Source organism: Cibotium barometz, chromosome 16 (genome assembly GCF_041138505.1).
Source record: "Cibotium barometz isolate CiBa-2024 chromosome 16, ASM4113850v1, whole genome shotgun sequence".
Classification (NCBI taxonomy): Eukaryota; Viridiplantae; Streptophyta; class Polypodiopsida; order Cyatheales; family Cibotiaceae; genus Cibotium; species Cibotium barometz.
This window is the reverse complement of record NC_141061.1, coordinates 35,266,768-35,287,896: the sequence shown is the minus strand read 5'-3', so window position 1 is coordinate 35,287,896 and position 21,129 is coordinate 35,266,768. Positions and strand designations below refer to the sequence as shown.

At 43.7% G+C, this 21,129-nt stretch overlaps 1 protein-coding gene across 3 annotated transcripts in view; it reads left to right on the top strand.

Annotated features, from left to right (window-relative positions):
• Positions 1 to 8,253: 8,253 nt before the first annotated feature.
• LOC147630583 (ABSCISIC ACID-INSENSITIVE 5-like protein 2) overlaps positions 8,254 to 21,129 on the top strand; it is a 29,818-nt gene continuing 16,942 nt past the window's right edge. Inside the window, exons 1-2 of one of the 3 annotated variants that reach the window (XM_086810508.1) lie at positions 8,254 to 9,677; positions 9,769 to 9,840. In XM_086810508.1, the coding sequence (XP_086666634.1) occupies positions 8,730 to 9,677; positions 9,769 to 9,840 (1,020 nt within the window). In that variant the 5' untranslated portion in view covers positions 8,254 to 8,729. The remainder of the gene's footprint in view (positions 9,678 to 9,768; positions 9,841 to 21,129) is intronic. The other 2 variants (XM_086810507.1, XM_086810506.1) reach the window with 2 other exon arrangements.

Here is a 21,129-nt window from a genome sequence, read left to right as displayed (position 1 = left end):
GAAATAGTGTTGTAGAAGAACATGTTCACACAGATGAGGGGAGTCAAAGCCTTATGCATGGTGAGGAGCAAAGTCCTTTGAAGCATCCGAGGAGCGGAGGTCAAGTGTCATGGAAGTTGGGCTAAGAGACATTCGAGATATTACCAGTATGAAGTGGAAACTGATACTAGCATTTGGATATGTTTTATATTTACCATCAAAGCTTCATGCCTCTTACTCTGTATATATTAGTAGCAACCTGATGATGTTAACTCTCCTTGTATTTTCAAAGAAGCCTTTTACCCCATCAATATGAGTTTTGTTCATCATATACCCAAGTTGTATCTTGATTCAAATCAAAGTTTCCCTTGTCCAAATCAAGATTGTTTGCGTGTGTGCTGAGAGTGGATTTGAGAGAGGAGATCATATGGTTCCCTTTTTGCTGTGGTGTTGGTCTTTTGGAGATATGGTTGTTGTGTAGCACTGTATCTTGGTCAGCTGTAGAGGCATCTTTATGTTCTTGCCAAGTTTCACAACGGTACTTAGGGCGACCATCACCCTTACTAAGGGGTCGCCCTACCCTTTCTAAGGGCGATGATGATCGCCCTTAGTTAGGGTGACCAGCCATCTTAGTAAGGGCGATAATCGTTGCCCTTACTAAGGGCGACCTAGTCGCCCTAACTAAGTTTCTCTCCCCCTCTCTTTACTTAGTTCTCTCCCCCTCTTTACCTCTCAACCTTCGCTCCCTTGGCTTCTCTCCCTCTTGCCTTTTCTCCTTTGGGTGACCTAGTCAACCTAACTAAGTTTCTCCCTCCCCCTCTCGTTACTTAGTTTCTCTCCCCCTCTTTACCTTAGTTTCTCTCCCTTCCCGCCCGTGTCTTCTCTCCCTCTTGCTTTTTCTCCTTTCTCTTCTCGTCTCCCTCTTGTTTCCTTTTCTCTCCCTTCTTGCCTTTCTCTTTACCTCTCAACCTTCGCTCCCTTGGCTTCTCTCCCTCTTGCCTTTTCTCCTTTGGCTGACCTAGTCAACCTAACTAAGTTTCTCCCTCCCCCTCTCGTTACTTAGTTTCTCTCCCCCTCTTTACCTCTCTCGTTACTTAGTTTCTCTCCCTTCCCGCCTGTGTCTTCTCTCCCTCTTGCTTTTTCTCCTTTCTCTTCTCGTCTCCCTCTTGTTTCCTTTTCTCTCCCTCTTGCTTCCCATGTTGCTTTTTCTCCTTTCTCTTCTCCTCTCCCTCTTGTTTCCTTGTCTTCCCCCTTTTTTCTTGTTTTCTTTTCTTTTCTCCTTTCCATTCTCTCTTCTCCTCTCTCTCTCTTGCTTTCTTTTCTTATTCCTTTAACCTTGTTTTCTTTTATTTTCTCCTTTCAATTCTCCTTCTTCTTTTAGGTCCCTTTTTTTTTTCTTTTTCATATGGCATCTTTTCATATCGAAAGAGGGACACGAGTTTTCGTACGTCTAATAATATGAAAGTAACTATTGGCACCATCTTACATGGTGTTACCTCTGGGATGTGTTGAAGTTTCAATCGAAGACGTCAAGTAGAAGTGCCTCTTCCTTTTCCTCTCAAAGATGGTGATATGTGAGTATTAAATCAAACTAAAGGGTACATTATTTCATAGCAATCAAGAGATTGCGTAGGTATTTTTATATGTATTTTTCATGTTAGATATGTTTATTTTTTGAATTTTCTTTAAATTAATTTATCTTATATATGTCATTGTGTTTAGATTGATCTACACATAGAGGAAACACAACATCGGAGTTAGTACCTTTGCTTTAAAAAAAGAACGCAATTGGATGTAAGTGGATGTATAAGGTCAAGTATAACTCAAATGGATCAGTGTGAGTAGATAGAAGGCAAGACTGCTTATGCTAAAGATTATATACAGACATATCCTATTGACCATAAGAAAACATTCAGCCCAGTTGCCAGAATGGCAACCATGAGAGCTATCAAATGAATGTAAAGAATACTTTATTCCATGGTGATTTGTAAGAAGAAGTATACATGATGCAACCACCAAGTTACAAGAGTGATGCACACCCAAATTTTGTGTACAAGATTTTGTGTACAAGGTACATAAAGCCTTGTATGGCTTGAAACAGGCACCTAGAGCATGGTCAAACAAGATTAAGGAGTATCAATGCATATTTTTCACTTTATGTGAAAAAGACAGATAGAGGGATCATACTGTTAGTCACTTATGTGGATCACTTTATTATCATTGGTGATAGTGATACTGACATATCTGATGTCAGGATACTTTTAAAGTAAAAGTTTAAGATGAAGGATTTGGGTGAGTTGCGATATTTATTGGGTATAGAGGTGGTGAGATCCTCTCATGGCATTTTGTTGTTACAAAGGCAGTATGGCTTAGACATATTATCCAACTATGGTGTATGACATGCCATAAGCCTATTTCAGTGCCATTGGAGCAGAACACAAAGCTTTTCATAGATACATGCAAGCTTTTAGAGGACCCCCCTAAATGTACAGGCACATAGTGGTGGGTAGGTTGATCTACATGACCTTTACTAAGCTAAACTTGAGCTATGGTGTTGGACTTGTGAGTCAATTTATGTAGGACCCTAGGAAGCCACACTTGGATGTGGCTAGATGGATTCTCATAAAGTCCACAATTGATTATGGACTTTTCTGAGACTTTTCTACGAGGTTGGTACAAAGATATAGCTACATGGGTACACAAATATTGATTGGCTTGATAGTATTCTAGATAGAAGATCTACCAACATTTGATTATGGGTGAGGCTAGTACAGAGGTATAGCTACGTGGGTACACTAAAATACAAAAAAACTTGTTGTATTTCACCAAACCCATCAATTTTGAAGGGCAAGGGTGTCAGTCAAAAATCAAGCATGACTAGGGAGTGTGAGGATCCTGCTTCTCCATGAGACAAGCATCACATGATAGATTGACTAGGGGATACACCACACTTGCTCTCCTCCTAGAGAGACAGTGCGACCATGCACACTTCCAGGAGCCTAGGATGAAGGGCTAGCTTTTTGACACACTAGTGATGCCAATGATAATGTATGCATCCCCATTATGGGCACCATGTTTAAAAGCGGCGTATCGGCAGTGCATAAAGCATCCACATGTTTTGATGCTATCCAGATTGATTTCTCTCTGTCACCGTATCATTCGAACAGAGTTTGCTACAACACCTATGGTGAGGCCTTATTCCAGACTATCATCATGTACATACAAAGGATATAAGCGATGGATTCATCACAGTTACCATACCTGGGGGGTTACAGTCTTCACATGCGATACCAGAGATAGGGTGCATCTGAAAGATCCCTACCCCCTCCGCGTAACGAATTCGGGGGTGCTAGCAGTGGAAGTAGCACTTCTTGTGCAGGGCAGAGCCTCTCACTCGGGGCCTTGCCCACGGATATTCAAACAAGAGACTAATCCCTCGATTCATCCAAAACCGAATCCCGAAAAAACTTCCCTTGCCCAGAAAGCACGGGCGATTCCTCTAGGATATTTTTATTCTAACGTAGTCAAGAGCCTTAATTGACCAAGCTGATCCGACCAAACTCGTAAGTCACATGGTCAGATCAAGGAAGAAACTTGCACCTGGATCATAGAGAACAACGCTTTTTTCCTCATCGAGAGGCACAGCCGTTGATTCTTTTCCATAGAATAAGACTATCCGAGATTTACTTCATCTATCGTACCATAACAGAATTGAGTCTCATTTTAGGGATCCATAGTCCCATGGGTTAGCCAACTGCCCCCAACCACTGTAGTGATAGGATCCATTTAGGAATTTGGTTATGTTTTCTCCCGGGTACTAGGGCAAAGAGTTCCCAGGTCCCCTAGTCGGCGCTTCATGCAAATTTCAAGATAGTCACACCACTTACACACCCAATATGAAATTGTTTGTTTCACAGATTCAACTGTCTTTAAAACAATCTTTTAATGAAACCATAGTATCACTGATCATAATCCTCCAAAATATCTGGTTGAATTCTAATCTCCAATCATTCCTTCATCAGTGTACCTATGGCATCATTGTTGGCAACCAGAACGCTCACCACCTGTCCACTCAAGGGCCTTTTCAATAGTTCCTAGCTCATACTACCCGGAAATATATTCACTTATAAAAATCCAGATGGACTCTCCCTTGAAGATCAGCAAGATCAACCAACGGATCCATATAAAAGAGCCATGGACTCATCCGTGTTGAGAACCAGCAAGGTCAATCAACCAGATCCAGGCCCGAGTTCAGAAAACAACTGTAACACCTTGTTCCATTTTCTTCCTCGACGCACACGCGAGTATCTTCGGCGACCCAGAGCCCGAGCACCGTATGGTCAGCACCCTTTAGGATCCTTCGCAGGTCACCTAGCGCTTCATTCATAGGCCGCTTCCTTGGTCCCTCATCCACCGTACCGGAAGCTCACCATTTAAATCGAACTGAGGCTGGTCAAGACCTCGGGCGACCTTGCTACGGGAGACGTCCTCCATCGACTCCCGTCAGCTGTTGCAACTTTATCACTTAGGTCTCCATGACCTCGTTCACAAGATGGTCAAAATGCTTCCCCAGCATTCTTGACATAAAACAATCCTTTAAAAACAGGTCATAATACAGTTTCTAATGAACTCTCATCTTTCCACATTGTTCCACATCATTTCTCGTTATTCCACATTCTTCTACATCAATTCACATTTCTTAATCCACATTCAATCATATGTATTCCCATCATCCTTCATCCATTCTCATCCAATCACATTATATTACATCCCATTCTCATCCAATCACATTATATTACATCCCATCACATCTATATTACATCCCATCCCATTCTCATCCAATCACATTATATTACATCCCATTCTCATCCAATCACATTATATTACATCCCATCACATCTATATTACATCTCATCCAATCACATTATATTACATCCCATCACATCTATCCACATCTATCCACATCTATCCTATCACATCTCATCCATTCTCATCTACCCATATCCACATCACATTACATCACATCCATTCACATCACATCTCATCCATTCACATCTATCCCGATTCACATCTCATTCATTCACATCTGTCCCGATTCACATCACACCACATCACATCCATCTCACATCACATCACATCCATTCACATCACATCACATCCATTCACATTACACATCTTTATCACATCCGCTCACATCTTATTCACATCTTTTTACATTTAGTAACATTTTTTATTTTTGATATCGATGGGACTTTTCTAAATTTATGCCAATTGCTTGGCCTAGGTAAAGGTTCTTTTTCTCAGCAGATATTTTTCATATTCTTTCTCAATTTTCTCAAGTGAAATATATTCAATATTCTTCTTTTTGAGTAAAAGATTCATGGGATTTACAAAAATTAATTCCACCCATATTTCCCAATAATGCTCAAAATTCCACTTTTAATAACTACTCATAATTTGAATTATGCTAAAAATTCATCTTTTTCCCATTTAATTTCTTGGATCTCAATTATCATGGGAATTCCTCTTTTTACATTTAAATGATTGAATTCCAAATGTCATGGGAATTCCTCTTTTGTCCTAAAATAAATTTATCTAAAATTCCTCTTTTCTTTAATAAGATATCCATTATTTCAATTTTACCAAGAATTCCACTTTTACCATTTAAATGATTGAATTCCAAATGTCATGGGAATTCCTCTTTTATCATTTGAAATTTTCTCATGCATAAATTAAATTTATATAAAATTCATCTTGAAATTTAAATAAAAATATCCATTAATTCAAATATGCCAAGAATTCCACTCTTACTATTTAAATGATTGAATTCTAAATGTCATGGAAATTCCTCTTTTATCATTTAAATAAAATTACCAAAATTTTCTCTTTACTTAATTATTTAATTATGCATAAACCTTAAAAATTACTTTACCATGAATTTGATGAAAATCATTCTTTTAGCCTACGATATTCAATCCTAGAATATGGTAGGAAGTTCTCTTTTCACATTATGCATAAGAATGAGTTATGTATTGATTTCTTAAAATTTTTGCCATGGCTTCGCTACTATTACTGATAATTTTTAATATTTTCTAAAAGAATAAGACTTAGTAATACAATTATGATAGTATAACTATCTTTTAGACTTAAATCCAATTTATGGATTTAAATCATAAGATTACCATAAATTTTTTTAGCACAAAAGTATAAAAAGCCATTTTCTTAACCTCTAGCTTCACAAGCCTAGAGTTTGATTTGTGAATTAAGAATTTATCAATGAGAAGCATCATTTGAATAGAGAATTGGTCATAGGAATAACCATTCTTTTGGGGAGAGAGAGATATACATAAAAAGCATCCTAATTAAGCATAAATGTAAACTTTTCTTAATTATTCATTAAAACTCTTAAGAAAAGCTTGATTTGCATTATAAACACGTAAATAGAAACTTCTCAAGCTTGAGAGGGGTTGAGAAGTGAAAACATTGAGAATAGTAGAGAAAAACCATGCAATTACATCTTACCTCTTGATTTTGATTGCTTCATTATCATAGAAGGAAGCCCCCAACCAATCAATTGGTTTAGTATGTTGAGAAGAAAGCCCCAAGGATTGTTGAAGAGAGAGAGAAGCTTCACTCTCTCCAAAAGTAGAGGATTTTTAAGGGATAATAGAAAATATGCTTATTTTAATATAATACTGGCATGGTCTAGTTCACAGATGAGAATACAAAAGAACGATGGTCTATTTATAAGTGAGGGAGGCCACTAACTGTCCAACTAAGTTCTAGAATTTTTCAGCTTCAGTTTGGCTGAATTTGGACAAGATTTGGACCAGTTTAGCTCCCATTTGATCCAGTTTGATCCAGGAGAGAGGAGAGATAAAAATATCACAATTTTTTTGATTTGAAAACTCTCCACATGTGTGAAATAGGCGCCTACCGTAAAGTCTCCCCCCTCCTTACCAAGGTGTCAAAAATGTATCATTATTCTAAAATATCTCATTTTTTTAAGTAATATCTCATAGTTTTTAACTAATAAACATTGTACTCAGTCAACTCTTCATTTTATGTGAGCATTTACTCATTTTTGGGTATTTTCTTTTATTCTTTGGATTTATCTCATCTCCACACTTGGATTAATCCTATTGGCCCATAGGAACCTAAATTGGACCATAATCCAATTTTTTTAGAAAATCTAGACCCTTAGGCTAAGGTCTTTTAAATCATTTTTAATTGATTCCTAATGCACTTTGGAGAATTTATTTTGAACTTCTGTTTCAGGGGAAACCATTTCAGACACTAGGAGGATTTTTATATCCAAAGATATCTCAATTTTGGATTATCTCTCTCTAGATATTTTCTCTCTCTACGCCAAAACAAGGTAAAACAAGATCTTTCTTTTATTTCAGAGAGGGGAATAATTACAAGAACAGAAGGGGAGGTTCTTACACCTTTACACCTCAAAAGCTGGAGGGAGGAATCTTACAGCATCCATCCCTGGTATGCTTCTATCCTACAACACATATGCTATAGATGAGTTGACTACCCCCATTTCAGTATGACCCACGATGAGGGGCCCACCATCTCGTCCCTTGGTTGGATTTATGCTGCCTCGCGCCATCGCACATGCGACCTCACCCTCCTGGACCTCGAGCATTCCAAGCTCATCAGCCCAAGATTGATGAGATCCTCGCCTCGCCCATTGGGTATCTATAGCTACTACTTCTCCTTGGCCTTGTAGATCTAGCGGCCCTCCTCACCCCCTCGTCAATGCTAGACATCCTTTATGGACCCCTACCACACATCGATGTATATCTCCCTCTCCACCCTCGATTGATAGAATGTTCGGCCTACTGACACTTGAAAAAGCTTCTTTCAAGGTCTCATCGCTTTCGGTGAGTCACTTGAGCCCCGAGACATTTCAGTGTCATGAAGCTAGACCAGTGAGCTATTAGGCTTTCTTTGAGGGATGGCTTCTTCCAAGCCCACTTGTGTACCCTCTATACCACTTTGTATCCATGATGATGAGGATGGTGATCCTCCATGATGAGGATGATGATTTCTACATTTACCTAGGGATTAGTGTTGCTTTTTTTGTTATGTTGTCATTTTTGTTTTCCCATGATGAGATTCGTTGGGTTTTTTTGCAAGACGTTAATATATTTCTTCTCTCTCTCAAATTATTTATTAATTTTAAAAAATACCCCCTCCCCACACAAAAAGAAAAAAAGAAATCTGCTTTGCAACCACTCCATGAAATTCACCTGGATCATTTTGTGCGTTTGGCATGCAACAATAGAAGGTTTACAGCGTGTTTACTGGTCGTTTACTTCGATGCGCTCACGGCGATGGCGTGATGAGAGCTCGGTGCAACTACAAGCCTTCCTTTCTCCGCATTAGAAGAAGCAGCAGCATCATCATCATCATCACCATCGTCAGCATGGCGTTTTACCCCTCGGTAGTGTGTTTTTCTTCTCTCTCCCTTTCTGTGTGATGATTTCGCCGCTCATTTTTAGGGTTTCTTCCATCTTTCCCTCCGCCTTTCCCTCCCACGCACCATCCCGCCCTCCCTTCTTCACAAATCTCGGCAATCTTCTCGAAAATGCCCACACAGCAAAAGGCTGCCTTCCTCCCCCCTGAGCCTCGCAGAGGTTCCATGGCGTTTCACTGATTCCGCTGAAGCTCTACGCAGAGCTAGGGTTTCTTCTAAATCTAGCTGAAAGCTTTAGCCAGGCCCCATCGTTTGCCAAACGATGCTTTCTTCAGCGGCCAATGGAAACTCAGGCCCTGCCCTTGCCCGGGAGTCTTCCATATACTCTCTCACGCTTGAAGAGATTCAGAATGCCATCAATGAGCCTGGGAAAAGCTTCGGGAGCATGAACATGGAGGAGTTTTTGAAGAATATCTGGACTGCAGAAGAGAGCCAGGCTATGGCTGCAGCTATGACTTCCTCTGCTGCTGCTGCAGAGAATAATACCCTTGCCAGGCAGCCTAGCTTGCAACGGCAAAACAGCCTCTCTCTGCCTCCTGCTCTAAGCAGGAAAACAGTAGAAGATGTCTGGCGAGACATACAAAGACAGCCTGTGGCAGATTTAGTAGAAAAACAACATCAACCACATCATCATCATCATCATCAACATCAACATCATCAACAGCAACAACAACAGCATCAGCAAAGACAAGCAACACTTGGCGAAATGACCCTCGAAGATTTCCTGGTTAGGGCCGGTGTTGTCAGAGAGGACCCTGATGCAGGCCTGCACATAACCGATGGCAACAATGCCATTGCTCTCTATCCTCCTGTCCCATCAGGAAGTGTTTCTAGCAGCCTTCATTCTGCCATTGATGCTATGGCATCCCCAACCCTCCAACCAGACTGGATGAACTATGCCTCCCATCAACAACATCAGCAAATGATGCAACAAGCCGAGGCTGCAGCTGCTGCGAAAAGGGGGCTCCGGCCGCCATCTGTGATGCTACCGGCAGGCAATTCGATGTATGATGGGCTTGCAGATGGTGTAGTATTGGGCCCAGATAGTCTTGCAAGCAGTTTAGCTCTATCACCAGCTGTCTCAGATTATTCTATGCATGGTAGGAAGAGATTCTCGTCTGAAGCTGTCGTTGAGAAGACCGTGGAGAGAAGACAGAAGCGGATGATAAAAAACAGAGAGTCTGCTGCCAGATCTAGAGCCAGGAAACAGGTGCAGACTCCTGGAAGCCAAATCAAGTATTATTATCAGCACCATGCATGACATTTATGGCTAATATATGGTACACCTTGGACTTTTGCAGGCTTACACTGTTGAGTTGGAAGCTGAGGTAACTCAGTTGAAGGAGGAGAATGCAAGACTGAAGCAACAACAGGTGCTTTTAATCTTACGCAATAAATCTAGTTCAAATCATTTCTTAACAACAAAGTACGAATCTGGATGCCTTGGCCTTACATGATTAATTCAATTATATCTTTCTTTCACTTGAAGTTTGGACTCGTGTTCTTGCATCTGGTACCATTATCATTCTTTCTTCAAATGAATGCGGTCTGCACTACAGATCATTCTACACTTTTGATTGAAATTGAAGGCTAGATTATTTTTTCTTCCACATGTTGTGCACATAGTTGTCAGGTATGATACCGTACGGTTTGTATGATACGATACCATACGGGAAAATACGGTACGATATAATTTTTCTTTCTTATCGTACGATAAAATACGGTGTTTAAAAAAATACTTATAAACTTAGGTATTTCCAAGTCCAGATATGGAGTATTTTAGAAAGGAGGGAAGCATCATAGTACAGAGGAAGCTTAAATAGCCAGAGATAAGCAAAAAAAAGACCATTACGTCCCAAAAAAAATAATTTTTTTTGGGGAAAAAAATTATTTTTGAGAAAAAAAATTCGGGAAAAGAAAAAAATCATCGTACCTTACGGTATTCCGTACGATAAGCCGTCGTACGCCGTATGGAAACAACCCTGGTTGTGCATTCCGCTGTCTGTTAGCTAAGGACACTCTAGAATCAGAGCAATTAACAAGGACGCATGACAATTTGGAACTGTGCCTGTGCCTCCTGGTCCTTTCGGGTTGACAGTAACTCCCCTTTCTCTACTTCCGGCCGTGGAACCTCAACAACGATGAAATCAGCAGTCCGAGAGGAGTCAGCCAGGGATCCATCTCAGTCGTCCGAGGTCAGGTGTGCATTGTCCTGCACATGAGTCCAAGGTCAGGTGTGCACTATCCTGCACATGAAACAGTGCAAGTCCGCGTTGTGAGTCTCCCTCTAGAATGATGTCAGTGATTCTGTGTATCTGGTATGGTACCGGATGCCAGATCACTGAGTAGTTAGTGTTTAGAACAAGGGGCCAGCCCATAGGGCTACCCCGGATCTTAGTGTGGGCATGGGAATGGTGTGGAACCACCCCCATGAGGGCCAGGAAGGCCCAGGCTGAACCCACCAGCCATGGAGGGGCTGTAGGACAGCCCTAGGGCAAGAATAAGGCAGATTCCAGGAGTTTACAGCCTTTACATGGCTGTAGGGCAAGTATGGGGCAGCCCAGCCCTTGGAATGTGGGCAAAGGCTGTGCCCAGCACTCTGGAAGCAGGCGCTTCACCTCCTAGCCAGTCAGGAATAATGCGCAGCATTTTATAGATTTAATTCAGCATTTATTGCTGTATTTTCAGTAGTCGTGGGACATTTAAGGCTGGCCGCCTGGGTTTATGCTGGCCGACTGCTCATGAGGAGTAGTATAAATAGCCTAGCCCACAATCCCATTCAATCATCTCATTATTCACCAAGAGCTCAAGCAAATCAAGGGCTAGACAAGCCAAGGGAGTTGCTAAGCAAAGGGGTGGAGTATTGAAGGTCAAGGGCAAGGATTTCCCAGCCAAGAAAGGTCAAGAATTCTGTATTTTCTTTTCAGATTCACATCATTCTAATTAAGCAAATACACCATCCGTGGTGGGGGCCCTACAGAGGGTAATTGGGACCCAATACTGTGTCCTCTCTCTCTCTCTCTCTCTCTCTCTCTCTCTATTTTCTGCACATCTCCTTTCAGTTTGTGCGTTAATTTCCGTCGCGAAAAGAGTGCTGAATTCTGAGTATTGAAGTTACCGATTCTTTTCCGAAGCTTCCGCATGTTAGAGAGAGAGAGTAGAGAGAGCTTGTGGACAAGATCACCTTTTATAATAGCAATAGGCTTTACAATGGCAATAGCCAGCAAGAGATGTTGAACAATGTGCAAGGGATTGGATGATGAAGTGCACAGTGGGAGGCATCCTTTTATAGTGCAGTGTGGGAGCTGGCTGATAGCTCCACGACTCCTAAAATAGGAGAAAATGAATAAAATACCCAAAAATGGGTAGAGCCCATAAATACACAATACACTCAGATGCACTAATTCTAACATGCCTCAATACTTGAGGGGTGGTGAAGAGTAGAGAGGGCTGCCGTCCCGAGTTGATGTGGAATGAGCAAAGAGGGCTGCCATCCCGATGTCGAATGAAGATAAGTAGAGAGGCCTGCTGTCCCAACAATGTGATGGTGAGCAGGGAGGCTGCTGTCCCAACGATGTGATGATGATGAAGCAGAGAGGGCTGCTGTCCCAACGATGTCGAATGAAGATGAGCAGAGGGGGCTGCTGTCCCAAGTCGATGGAGGATCAAGAGCAGAGAGTGGGCTGCTGTCCCGAGGTGAACTACAAGAAAAAACCCTGATGTGATGGATGCAGAGAGGGCTGCTGTCCCAAGATGTGATCTGCTGCAGGAGAAAACGCTGGGGCTTATGATAATCTGATGTAAATGCTATATATATGGGGTGGACTGCTGGTCGGCTCAGTGCAGGGGCTGTTAGCCAGCAGCACAAGACCCAAAATCCAAACAAAACCAGATAAAATCCTCTTTTTAGGGCAGGGAAAAATACCATTTTCACACATCTAGACAGCAGTTGGTGGTCCTCTTCTTCGCATGTGGAGCGCCACATACATGTGGCATCTTCAGCTTGCCTCTTCTTCGATGAATCTACCTCCTTTGTGTGTGTTTTCCGGCAAGTTTTGGTGGACTGTTTGGTACTGTCCAGCCCCTTTCTCTATCAGTTTTGAGAGGAGGCGGCTTGTTCCTTGTACCTCGTTTCGTTGGAGAAGTGTTGGAGATTGGTTGTGGACTGTTCAGATCATCGATGGCACAAAGGCTTACTTGCAGAGCTGTTCTTGGAGGAGGCATCTATCCTTGTTTCTCAAGAGCAAGTAAGGTTCATTTGGCCAAGGATTTGCAAGACCAAAGGTACAACCTGTTAGCAGTCATCTCCTATCTGTACACTATGTCAGGTCCTCTGTGTGGGTGTGTTCGCCCGTTTTAGTGTCTTCCCATTTTTCCTCACTCTACGTGTATTTTTCCCTATTTTCTGGAGGTGTGTTTTGGCTGTCGGTTGCCTTCAGGTGCTGCCCGACTGCTCTGGTGTTACTTGAGCTGTTTTCAGTGCTGGCTGACTGACTTTTTTGCTGGTCATGAGTAGTCAAGGCTGTTGTCGGCTGTTTATGGGCTGGCTGACCAGGAGCTTGGGGCCATATAAAATGGCCCCTTGCCCCCACGCTCCACATTGTATATTTCTGGGATTTTCTTTGGTGTATATAGCAGAGTTACATAGCTTCTCTCTCTCTCTCTTTCATCTGTGTCTTGCTCTCTACAGCAGTTGTCTTCATTTCCGCTGTGCATTCTAACATAGTATCAGAGCCCCAGGTGGCTTGAAGCTTGGAGACAGTGGGACGTCGAGGGTTTACTGATTTGAGGTGCTGATTGGAGACTGTTTGGGCTGTACGGGACTTGGAGATCGGGTAGAAGGCGGCCATCACCGTTGGACAGCTACCTTGCATATTTTTTGCAGCCTCTTCTTCTTTTTTGCTTGAGATGGCTGAGAAGCATGTGAAGATCCCAACACTCCCCATGTTCCTGGTGGACCGACAGTTGGACGGGAACAACTACGGCATATGGAAGGTAATGATGGAGTCTGTTTTGGAGTCTTATGACTTGGCTGATTTCATTGTTGTTGGGGTTCTACGGCCGGAGTTGGAAGACGGGGAGTTACCCTCTATATGGAAGGAATGGGAGGCTTAGGCACAATTATGGGATTGTATCAATGCCTGCTTCCGTTCTTTCATCTTCCTAAATTGCATACCATAGGTGATCAATCATATAAAGCATATGACGTTGGCCAAAGGGATTGGAATTATTTGGCTTCTTTATACAACAGGGTATCACCCATGAAGAGGATCTCCTTGGAAGTTTAGATGTAGGAGATGAATCCTGCAAAGTCGTCGACGATGCGGGAGCACATCAAGAAGTTGCAAGCTCTTCAGCAAGAGGTTCTCCAGGCGGGGAAAGAGATATCGTCAGAGGATATGGCCATCATGTTGTTGTCCCATTTGCCCTCTCAGTACTTAGCATTTTACTCCTCTTTGATCACCAGTGGTGGCAGGCTTATCACCATCGCATGGGAGGAGCTTATGCCAATGGTCTTGGACCAGGAAGAGTGATTTACGAACCCTCCACAGGGCGGAGGTTCTGAGGCCTTGACTGGCCAGCGGTCGAAAGGGCGTAACAACAACAAGAAGGGCAAAGGGAAGTCTTCATCAGAGAATTCTTCTGAGAAGAAGCCCGATTCAGACCGTGAGAAACTGAAGGCCGAGGGCGAGAGGACCTGTAACAATTGTAGCGCGAGAGGCTACTATTGGAGGAAGTGTCCCGAGTGGACTGGGAAGAGTGCTAATTCTTCAGCTGCAGCTGCAAAGACTCGAGCCTTTGTGCACTTAGAGATGTTGGATACCAGTGCTTCATCTTCTTCGAGCGAGGAGGCAGTTGGCTTCACTGCCAAGGATACTCGGGAGTGGATTCTTGATAGTGGTGCTTCCAGGCACATGACTCCTTCCCGTGACTTCTTTTAGGATCTTAAATGGCAGTCAGGTCGCATTTTCATTGGCGACAATTCCACCATACCGATTCACAGTGAGGGTTGGATGGAGACCATTCCCGATGGCAGAGGAGAGAAGCATTCCTCTCGTGTTCTTTACGTCCCCGCACTTGGTTTTCATCTGCTGTCAGTGCATGAGGTTTGCAAGACTGGCTTTTGATGGGTGGAGTTTGAACAGCATTCTGTTGCTCCACAGGATCGAGAGACTGGCCAGGTTGTTTGGGAAAGGCGGAGTGGAGAATGGTATATACAAACTCTCGGCACTCTCCTCATTGACAGGCTCTCAGATTGGTGACTCGTGGCACTTTCGGTTTGGCCACTTAAATGTGGATGCGTTGCAGCGAGCTTTTTGAGACCAGATGGTGGTTGGCTTGCCAGATGTTGGTAGCAAGCAGGGACACTGTAGTTCTTGTATTCGTGGTAAGCAGCACACATAATCTTTTCCGAAGCAGGCTTCTAGGTGGGCTTCGAAACCTTTGGAGTTGGTACACACTGACTTGTGTAGACCTATGCAGACGCCATCCTTGGGAGGTTCTTTGTATTTCATGCTACTTGATGATTGTAGCAGATTCACTTGGGTTTATTTTCTTTCTCAGAAGGACCAAGCTTTTGCTCGGTTCAAGTAGTGGCATGTGATAGTGGAGAAAGAGTTTGGCTTGTAGATAAAGACTCTTCGGGCTGACAAAGGAGGAGAGTTTTCTTCCAATGCATTTGTGCGGAACAGGGCATCAAGCGGGAGCTGGCCAATACAGGTTCGCCTTCAGAGAATGGAGTAGTTGAGCGTAAGAATAGGATTGTGGTGGAGATGGCGATGTTGGCGCATAGTGATCTTCCTCGTCCACTTTGGGGAGAGGCTGTGGCTACGGTTGTCCATATCCTCAACCGTTCTCTGATGACTTCACTATCGAACATGACTCCCTTTGAGGTGTATTTTGGCAGGAAACCAGATGTCTCCCATTTCCGTGTGCTTGGGAGTGATGCATATGTTCACATTCCAAAGAAGTAGAGGGGGAAGCTTGACTCAAAGTCCCAAAAGCTTGTTTTTGTGGGATATAACTCTCTTTCCAAGGGATACAGGTTGTATGATCTAGAGAGGAACGAGGTCTTCTCGTCAGCAGAGATGTGGTTTTTGATGAGCATGTTCTAGTTTCCACTGTTGATGAGCCGCCACTTCTTGGAGACCCAGATGATTCTGATGATGATTCCCAATCAATTTGTCATGTGCATAAAAATGCCATGGACATTCTCAGATGCTGGTCGAGAAGAGGTAGCCCAAAAAAGAGTATAAGAACCAGAAGTTGGAGCACACAGTGCTGTTTTGGCAGTAGTGTGGACTTGGATCCCTGTCGGCTGTACCAGAGTAGAGCAAGAGCTGTCGGCTGAGACAAATAGGCTATCGGCTGAACCAGAACCAAGGCGGCTACAGGTGCATCACTTTTGATGGATATATGGTTCAATCGGCTGGCCGACAGCAGTCGGCCAGCTCTCCATGAAGTCCAAGAGACTATATATAGGAAGTTTTGCTCCTCATTGTATTCATTCATTCCTCTAGGGAATGGGTCTTAGACTAGGACAGATTTTGGGTGTATACCACTTTTTCATGAAGGCAGCCTATGACTGTAGATTAGGTATCTTTTTGTACCATATGAATATACTGAATTTTCCAGCCATATCCCTCTCTCTCTCTCTCTCTCTCCACTCTCCTTTATGTCTGCGTTTTGCATCAGCATGTTCTCAGTAGTGTTTAGGGTTGAAAAAAGACTCCCAGAGCTTCCGCGTGTTACACAATTGTTCCAGCTGGACAGCCTCGGTCAGTTGAGGAGTTTGGCCCCGTGGCTGGAGATGAGCCCCCGCAATAGCAGGAGGCTCCGCGTTCTGTTCGAGTACAAGGTGGTTGTTAGACACCCTTCGAGAGTCGGGTGTTACGGAGCTTACCTCCGAAAGGATCACAGAGGACGGACCTCGAAGATCGCATAGAGTTCGTGACAAAACTCATTCAGCAGAGCTCTTACAGGTAAACTATGTTTTGATGTCTCGTATCATGCGGGACAAAGAGCCCACTTCCGTCAAGGAAGCAGTTGCACAGGATACTTGGAGGAAAGCCATGTAGGTGGAATTGGATGCCATAGAGAAGAATAAAACTTGGGAGTTGGTTCCTTTCTTTACATACAAAGTGGCTTCTGATGGACTGTTCACAAAGCCTTGAGTGAGTAGGAAAGCATCCATCTTTGCATACCAAGCTCGTGGAGCTTGTTTCAAACCATACAAGGCCTTTTTCAGCCTGCATACTTTCCCTTCATGATCATGTTCTGCAAAACCTATGGGCTGATGTACATAAACTTCCTCCTCGAGGTCCCCATGTAGGAAAGCAGTCTTGATGTCCAACTGGTGAACAACCCTGGCTGTCCTGTAATGTCCTCAAATACCATCTAGGTATATGTCTGACCTGTGGAGCCTGTTGTCCCATATTTGGCTCAACTTCTGGGTCAATCTCCTGCTGAATTTCTGCACCACCTTCATGATTAGCTGGCTGCCCTGCACCCTCATGGGTTGAATGGGCGAGAGAATTAGGGTTAGGTTATTCATGTGGGAGACATACACAGAGAGAACAAGGGAGAGAGAGAGAGAGTTGTGGGGATAAGTCAACTCATCAAGATATGAGTGTGTGACTCCCCTATCACACATGTATATTGCACTAGTACACATAGTGCACTTAGTACATTAAAAGTACTAAGTGTACTATGTACTATAACTTATGGGCTTGTACACACTATAAGGGTGGGCATTATGCCTTTACCCCAACAACCTCCCACTTAAAGGCAAAGTGCCCTTAAATGAAGGAAAAAAAAATCAGCATGTACATGATAATATACAAGGCCATATCAAGGCTGAAACTGGCCTCATCCAATGCCCATCAAGTGTTTGCAATGAGCAAACCGCTCCGGAGGCAAACTCTTTGTCAACAGATCAGCCGGGTTGTCATCCGTATGAATCTTAACAAGCTGAATTTGCTTGTTCTCTATCACCTCTCTGATGAAGTGGTACTTCACATCCACATGCTTCGTCTTTGCATGAAAGACAGGGTTCTTTGCCAACTGGATGGCACTCTGACTGTCACAATGCAACAATGGAATATCCCCTGTATAGCCCAAATCAACTACTAACCGAGATAGCCATAATGCCTCCTTGCAAGCCTCTGTGGCTGCAATATACTCGGCCTCTGTAGTAGATAAGGCAGTGCACTTCTGCATCCTGGATATCCATGACACAGCACCTTCTGTGAATGTAAACACATAACCGGTAGTAGACTTCCGGTTATCTGGATGACCGGCATAATCCGAATCCGTGTAACCATGCACTAATGCATCCTGTTTGCCAAAACAAATGCACATATCCTGTGTGCCCGTCAAGTATCTCATGACACCTTTCACTGCTTCCCAATGCTTCTTGCCAGGGTTGGCCATATATCTAGAAACCACTCCCACTGCAAATGCAATGTCCGGCCTAGTAGCAACCATGGCATACATGAGACTGCCACAAGCTGAAGCATACGGAATCTTGGCCATATCAGCCCTGCCACTATCTGACTGTGGGCTGTCCATAGCACTGAGTTTCACATATGGAGGCAAAGGAGTACTAGTCTTCTTCCCCCCGTCCATATTGAACCTCTGCAAAACTTTGCCAATGTATTCTTTTGGAGACAAATACAACACATGCTGATTTCTGTCCCGAAGTATCCGCATACCCAAAATGTGATTTGCATCACCCAAATCCTTCATATCAAAGTTTTGATGCAGCCTCTTCTTCAAGGCATCCATCTCCTTACGAGATTTCCTGGCAATCAACATATCATCAACATACAAGATGAGGATCAATAGACTGCCATCCAAAGCTTTCTTGGTGTATAAGCAGTGATCTATGTCACTTCTCCTGAATTTCTGGGATTTCATGAATGTATCAAATTTATGATACCATTCCCTTGGTGCCTGTTTGAGCCCATAAAGACTCTTTTTCAGCTTGCATACAAGCTTCTCCTTTCCACTTACTACATAACCCTCTGGCTGTTGCATATATATCTCCTCATGGAGATCACCGTGAAGAAAAGCAGTCTTCACATCCATCTGAATCAAGTCCAGATCATCATGCGCAACCAAAGCTAACACAGCTCTAAGTGTGGACCACTGGAGAGAAGATCTCCTCAAAGTCCACACCATATTCCTGCTTGAAGCCCTTAGCCACTAACCTGGCTTTGTATCTTGGCTTTGCATCTGGTGCAACTTTGAGCCTGTATACCCACTTGCATGGCAAAACCTTCTTGCCTGCAGGTAAATGCACCAACTTCCATGTTTCATTTTTGTGCAGAGAATCCATCTCTGACTTCATGGCACGCTCCCAAAGAGCCTTGTCTGCCCTCTGTAAAGCCTCCTTATAACATGAGGGCTCCCCACAGTGAGTGAGCATCAAGTAGTCAACCCCTGGAACAAACCTGTCAGGGGCTCTGGAGGGTCTTGTGGACCTCCGTACCCAATGACCATCATTTGCAGGTTGCTGTCCAGCCTGCATATCACCTATTGGTGGCTCCTGTTCCATGCCATAAGGCTGAAAAATCATGCCTGGTATCTCCTCTAACCGTGGGATATCCATAGGGATATCTTCTGCCATCTCTGGCTGTCCATTTGGACCATTTTCAGCACCATTTAAGGGCTGGTTTTGCTGCTGTAATGGCTGATTTACAGCCCTTGGTTGTTGTCCATGATGTCCATCATCATCAAAGATGTCTCTGCCAGGCTCCTGTTGCCTTGCAAGCTCCTTATACATGCATGTTTCATCAAAAATGACATCATTGCTGCGTATAATCTTTCTATTCACGGGATCCCAAAGTCTATACCCCATTTCACCTCTGTCACCATATCCTAGGAATATGCATTTGTGAGACTTAGGATCAAGTTTGGTGCGCATTTCCCTGCGTATGTGCACGTACGCAACGCAACCAAACACACTCTCAAGTGCTTGTATGACGGAGGCTTCCCTGTCCATACTTCCTCTGGCACTTTCCCACCAAGCCTCGTGTTAGGTGACCTATTTATAAGGTGAACGGCTGTCATAACAGCTTCAGCCCAAAAACCATGAGGTAACGCAGCATGTGACAACATAGAACGGACCTTCTCCTGTATGGTCCTGTTCATCCTCTCTGCTGTCCCGTTTTGTGGAGGATCATAAGGAGTAGAGAGCTCCCTCTTGATGCCTTTAGCATCACAAAAGTCCTGAAACTGTTTGGACATATACTCTCCACCATTGTTGGAACGCAAAGCCTTCAGTGTTTTGCCAGTTTGATTCTCAACAAGAGCAACAAACTTCTCAAACACTGAGAATGTATCACTCTTCAAACGAAGAGGATAAACCCACACCTTACGTGTGGCATCATCAATAAAAGACACAAAGTATTTTGCCCCTCCCAAAGAAAGCTGAGGCATCTCACATACATCTGTATGCACAAGCTCTAACTGAGCATCTTTCTGTCCAAGAGCTTTCTTGTGGGGGCACTAGAGTTGCCTGCCATATATACAATGCTCACAAAACTGAAAACTTGAAAACTTTAGAGAAGGCAAGTAACCCAAACGAGACAATTGCTCCATTCCTTTGACACTCATGTGTCCCAACCGGCTATGCCACCCAGGTGGTGGATAGCTTGCCAGTAGATGGCAGCAGTTGGCAGGAACTTTCCAGTACTGAGGTTGGTAGTTCTTGTGTTCGTGAGTCAGAGGAAGCTGAACAGGTCACTTATGCTCTGATGTCTCGTCGTGTTCGGGACATAGAACTTCCAGTAGCTGAGGATGTTCTTTCCACGGGGACCTTTCGGAAAGCTAGGCACGTGGCAGGTGATTACTTGCAGAAGGAGGTGGTTTCTCGAGGTTTTGTGGTTCCGGATTCAGAGGGGGTGGTTGACAGGTTTCATTAGGTTTCCAGGACTTGCTTGTGCACCGTAACAGGTGTTGATCCTTGTGAGCAGTGTGATGTCTCTGTGACTCAGAAGCTGTATGGTTCATTGATCTGGTTGATGGACACCAGATTGGACGGGAGCTTCTTGATGAGGCGGTTGAGCTCATGGTTGCAGATGTCTCTTTTGGAGGCAGGATTGCGTTTCCTGTGGTTTCTGCGGCATGCGAAGGATCAAGGACTCTTGTACACAGGAGGGGGATTGTTGGATGGAGTCCGACTCCACGGTTGGAGTGACTCGGTTTGGGGAGGAGATCCGGACAAGAGGAGATCTACTTATGGCCCAGGAGCAGTTTTACGGAGCAGGAGTGTTGGGGTAAAGGCCCCAAGTATGTACAAGCGTGTACATGTGTATAAGTGTATGCCCATTATTTGGTCCGTTTCACATTCACTTATTAATAAGTGTGGAGTGCACTCCAAGTCATATGTGTGGAGTGCACTCCAAGTCATTGTAAAGGTCACTCTTCTTATAAAGGGGTTGTGGTGTGCCCCTAACTACAACAAGCCAACTATTCACACCCACCAAACATTGGTGTGCTCTCTCTCCCTCTCTCTCTCTCTTACTCTCCCTCTCTGTGTATGTCTCTCCCATGAAACCCTAAAGCCGCAGGTCCTCCTTGCTCCTTCAACTGGTATCAGAGCCTGGTTCTCTTGCTTAGGGTTTTGGCTGCGGTGCTCCTCTGTTCTCCTCTCATCT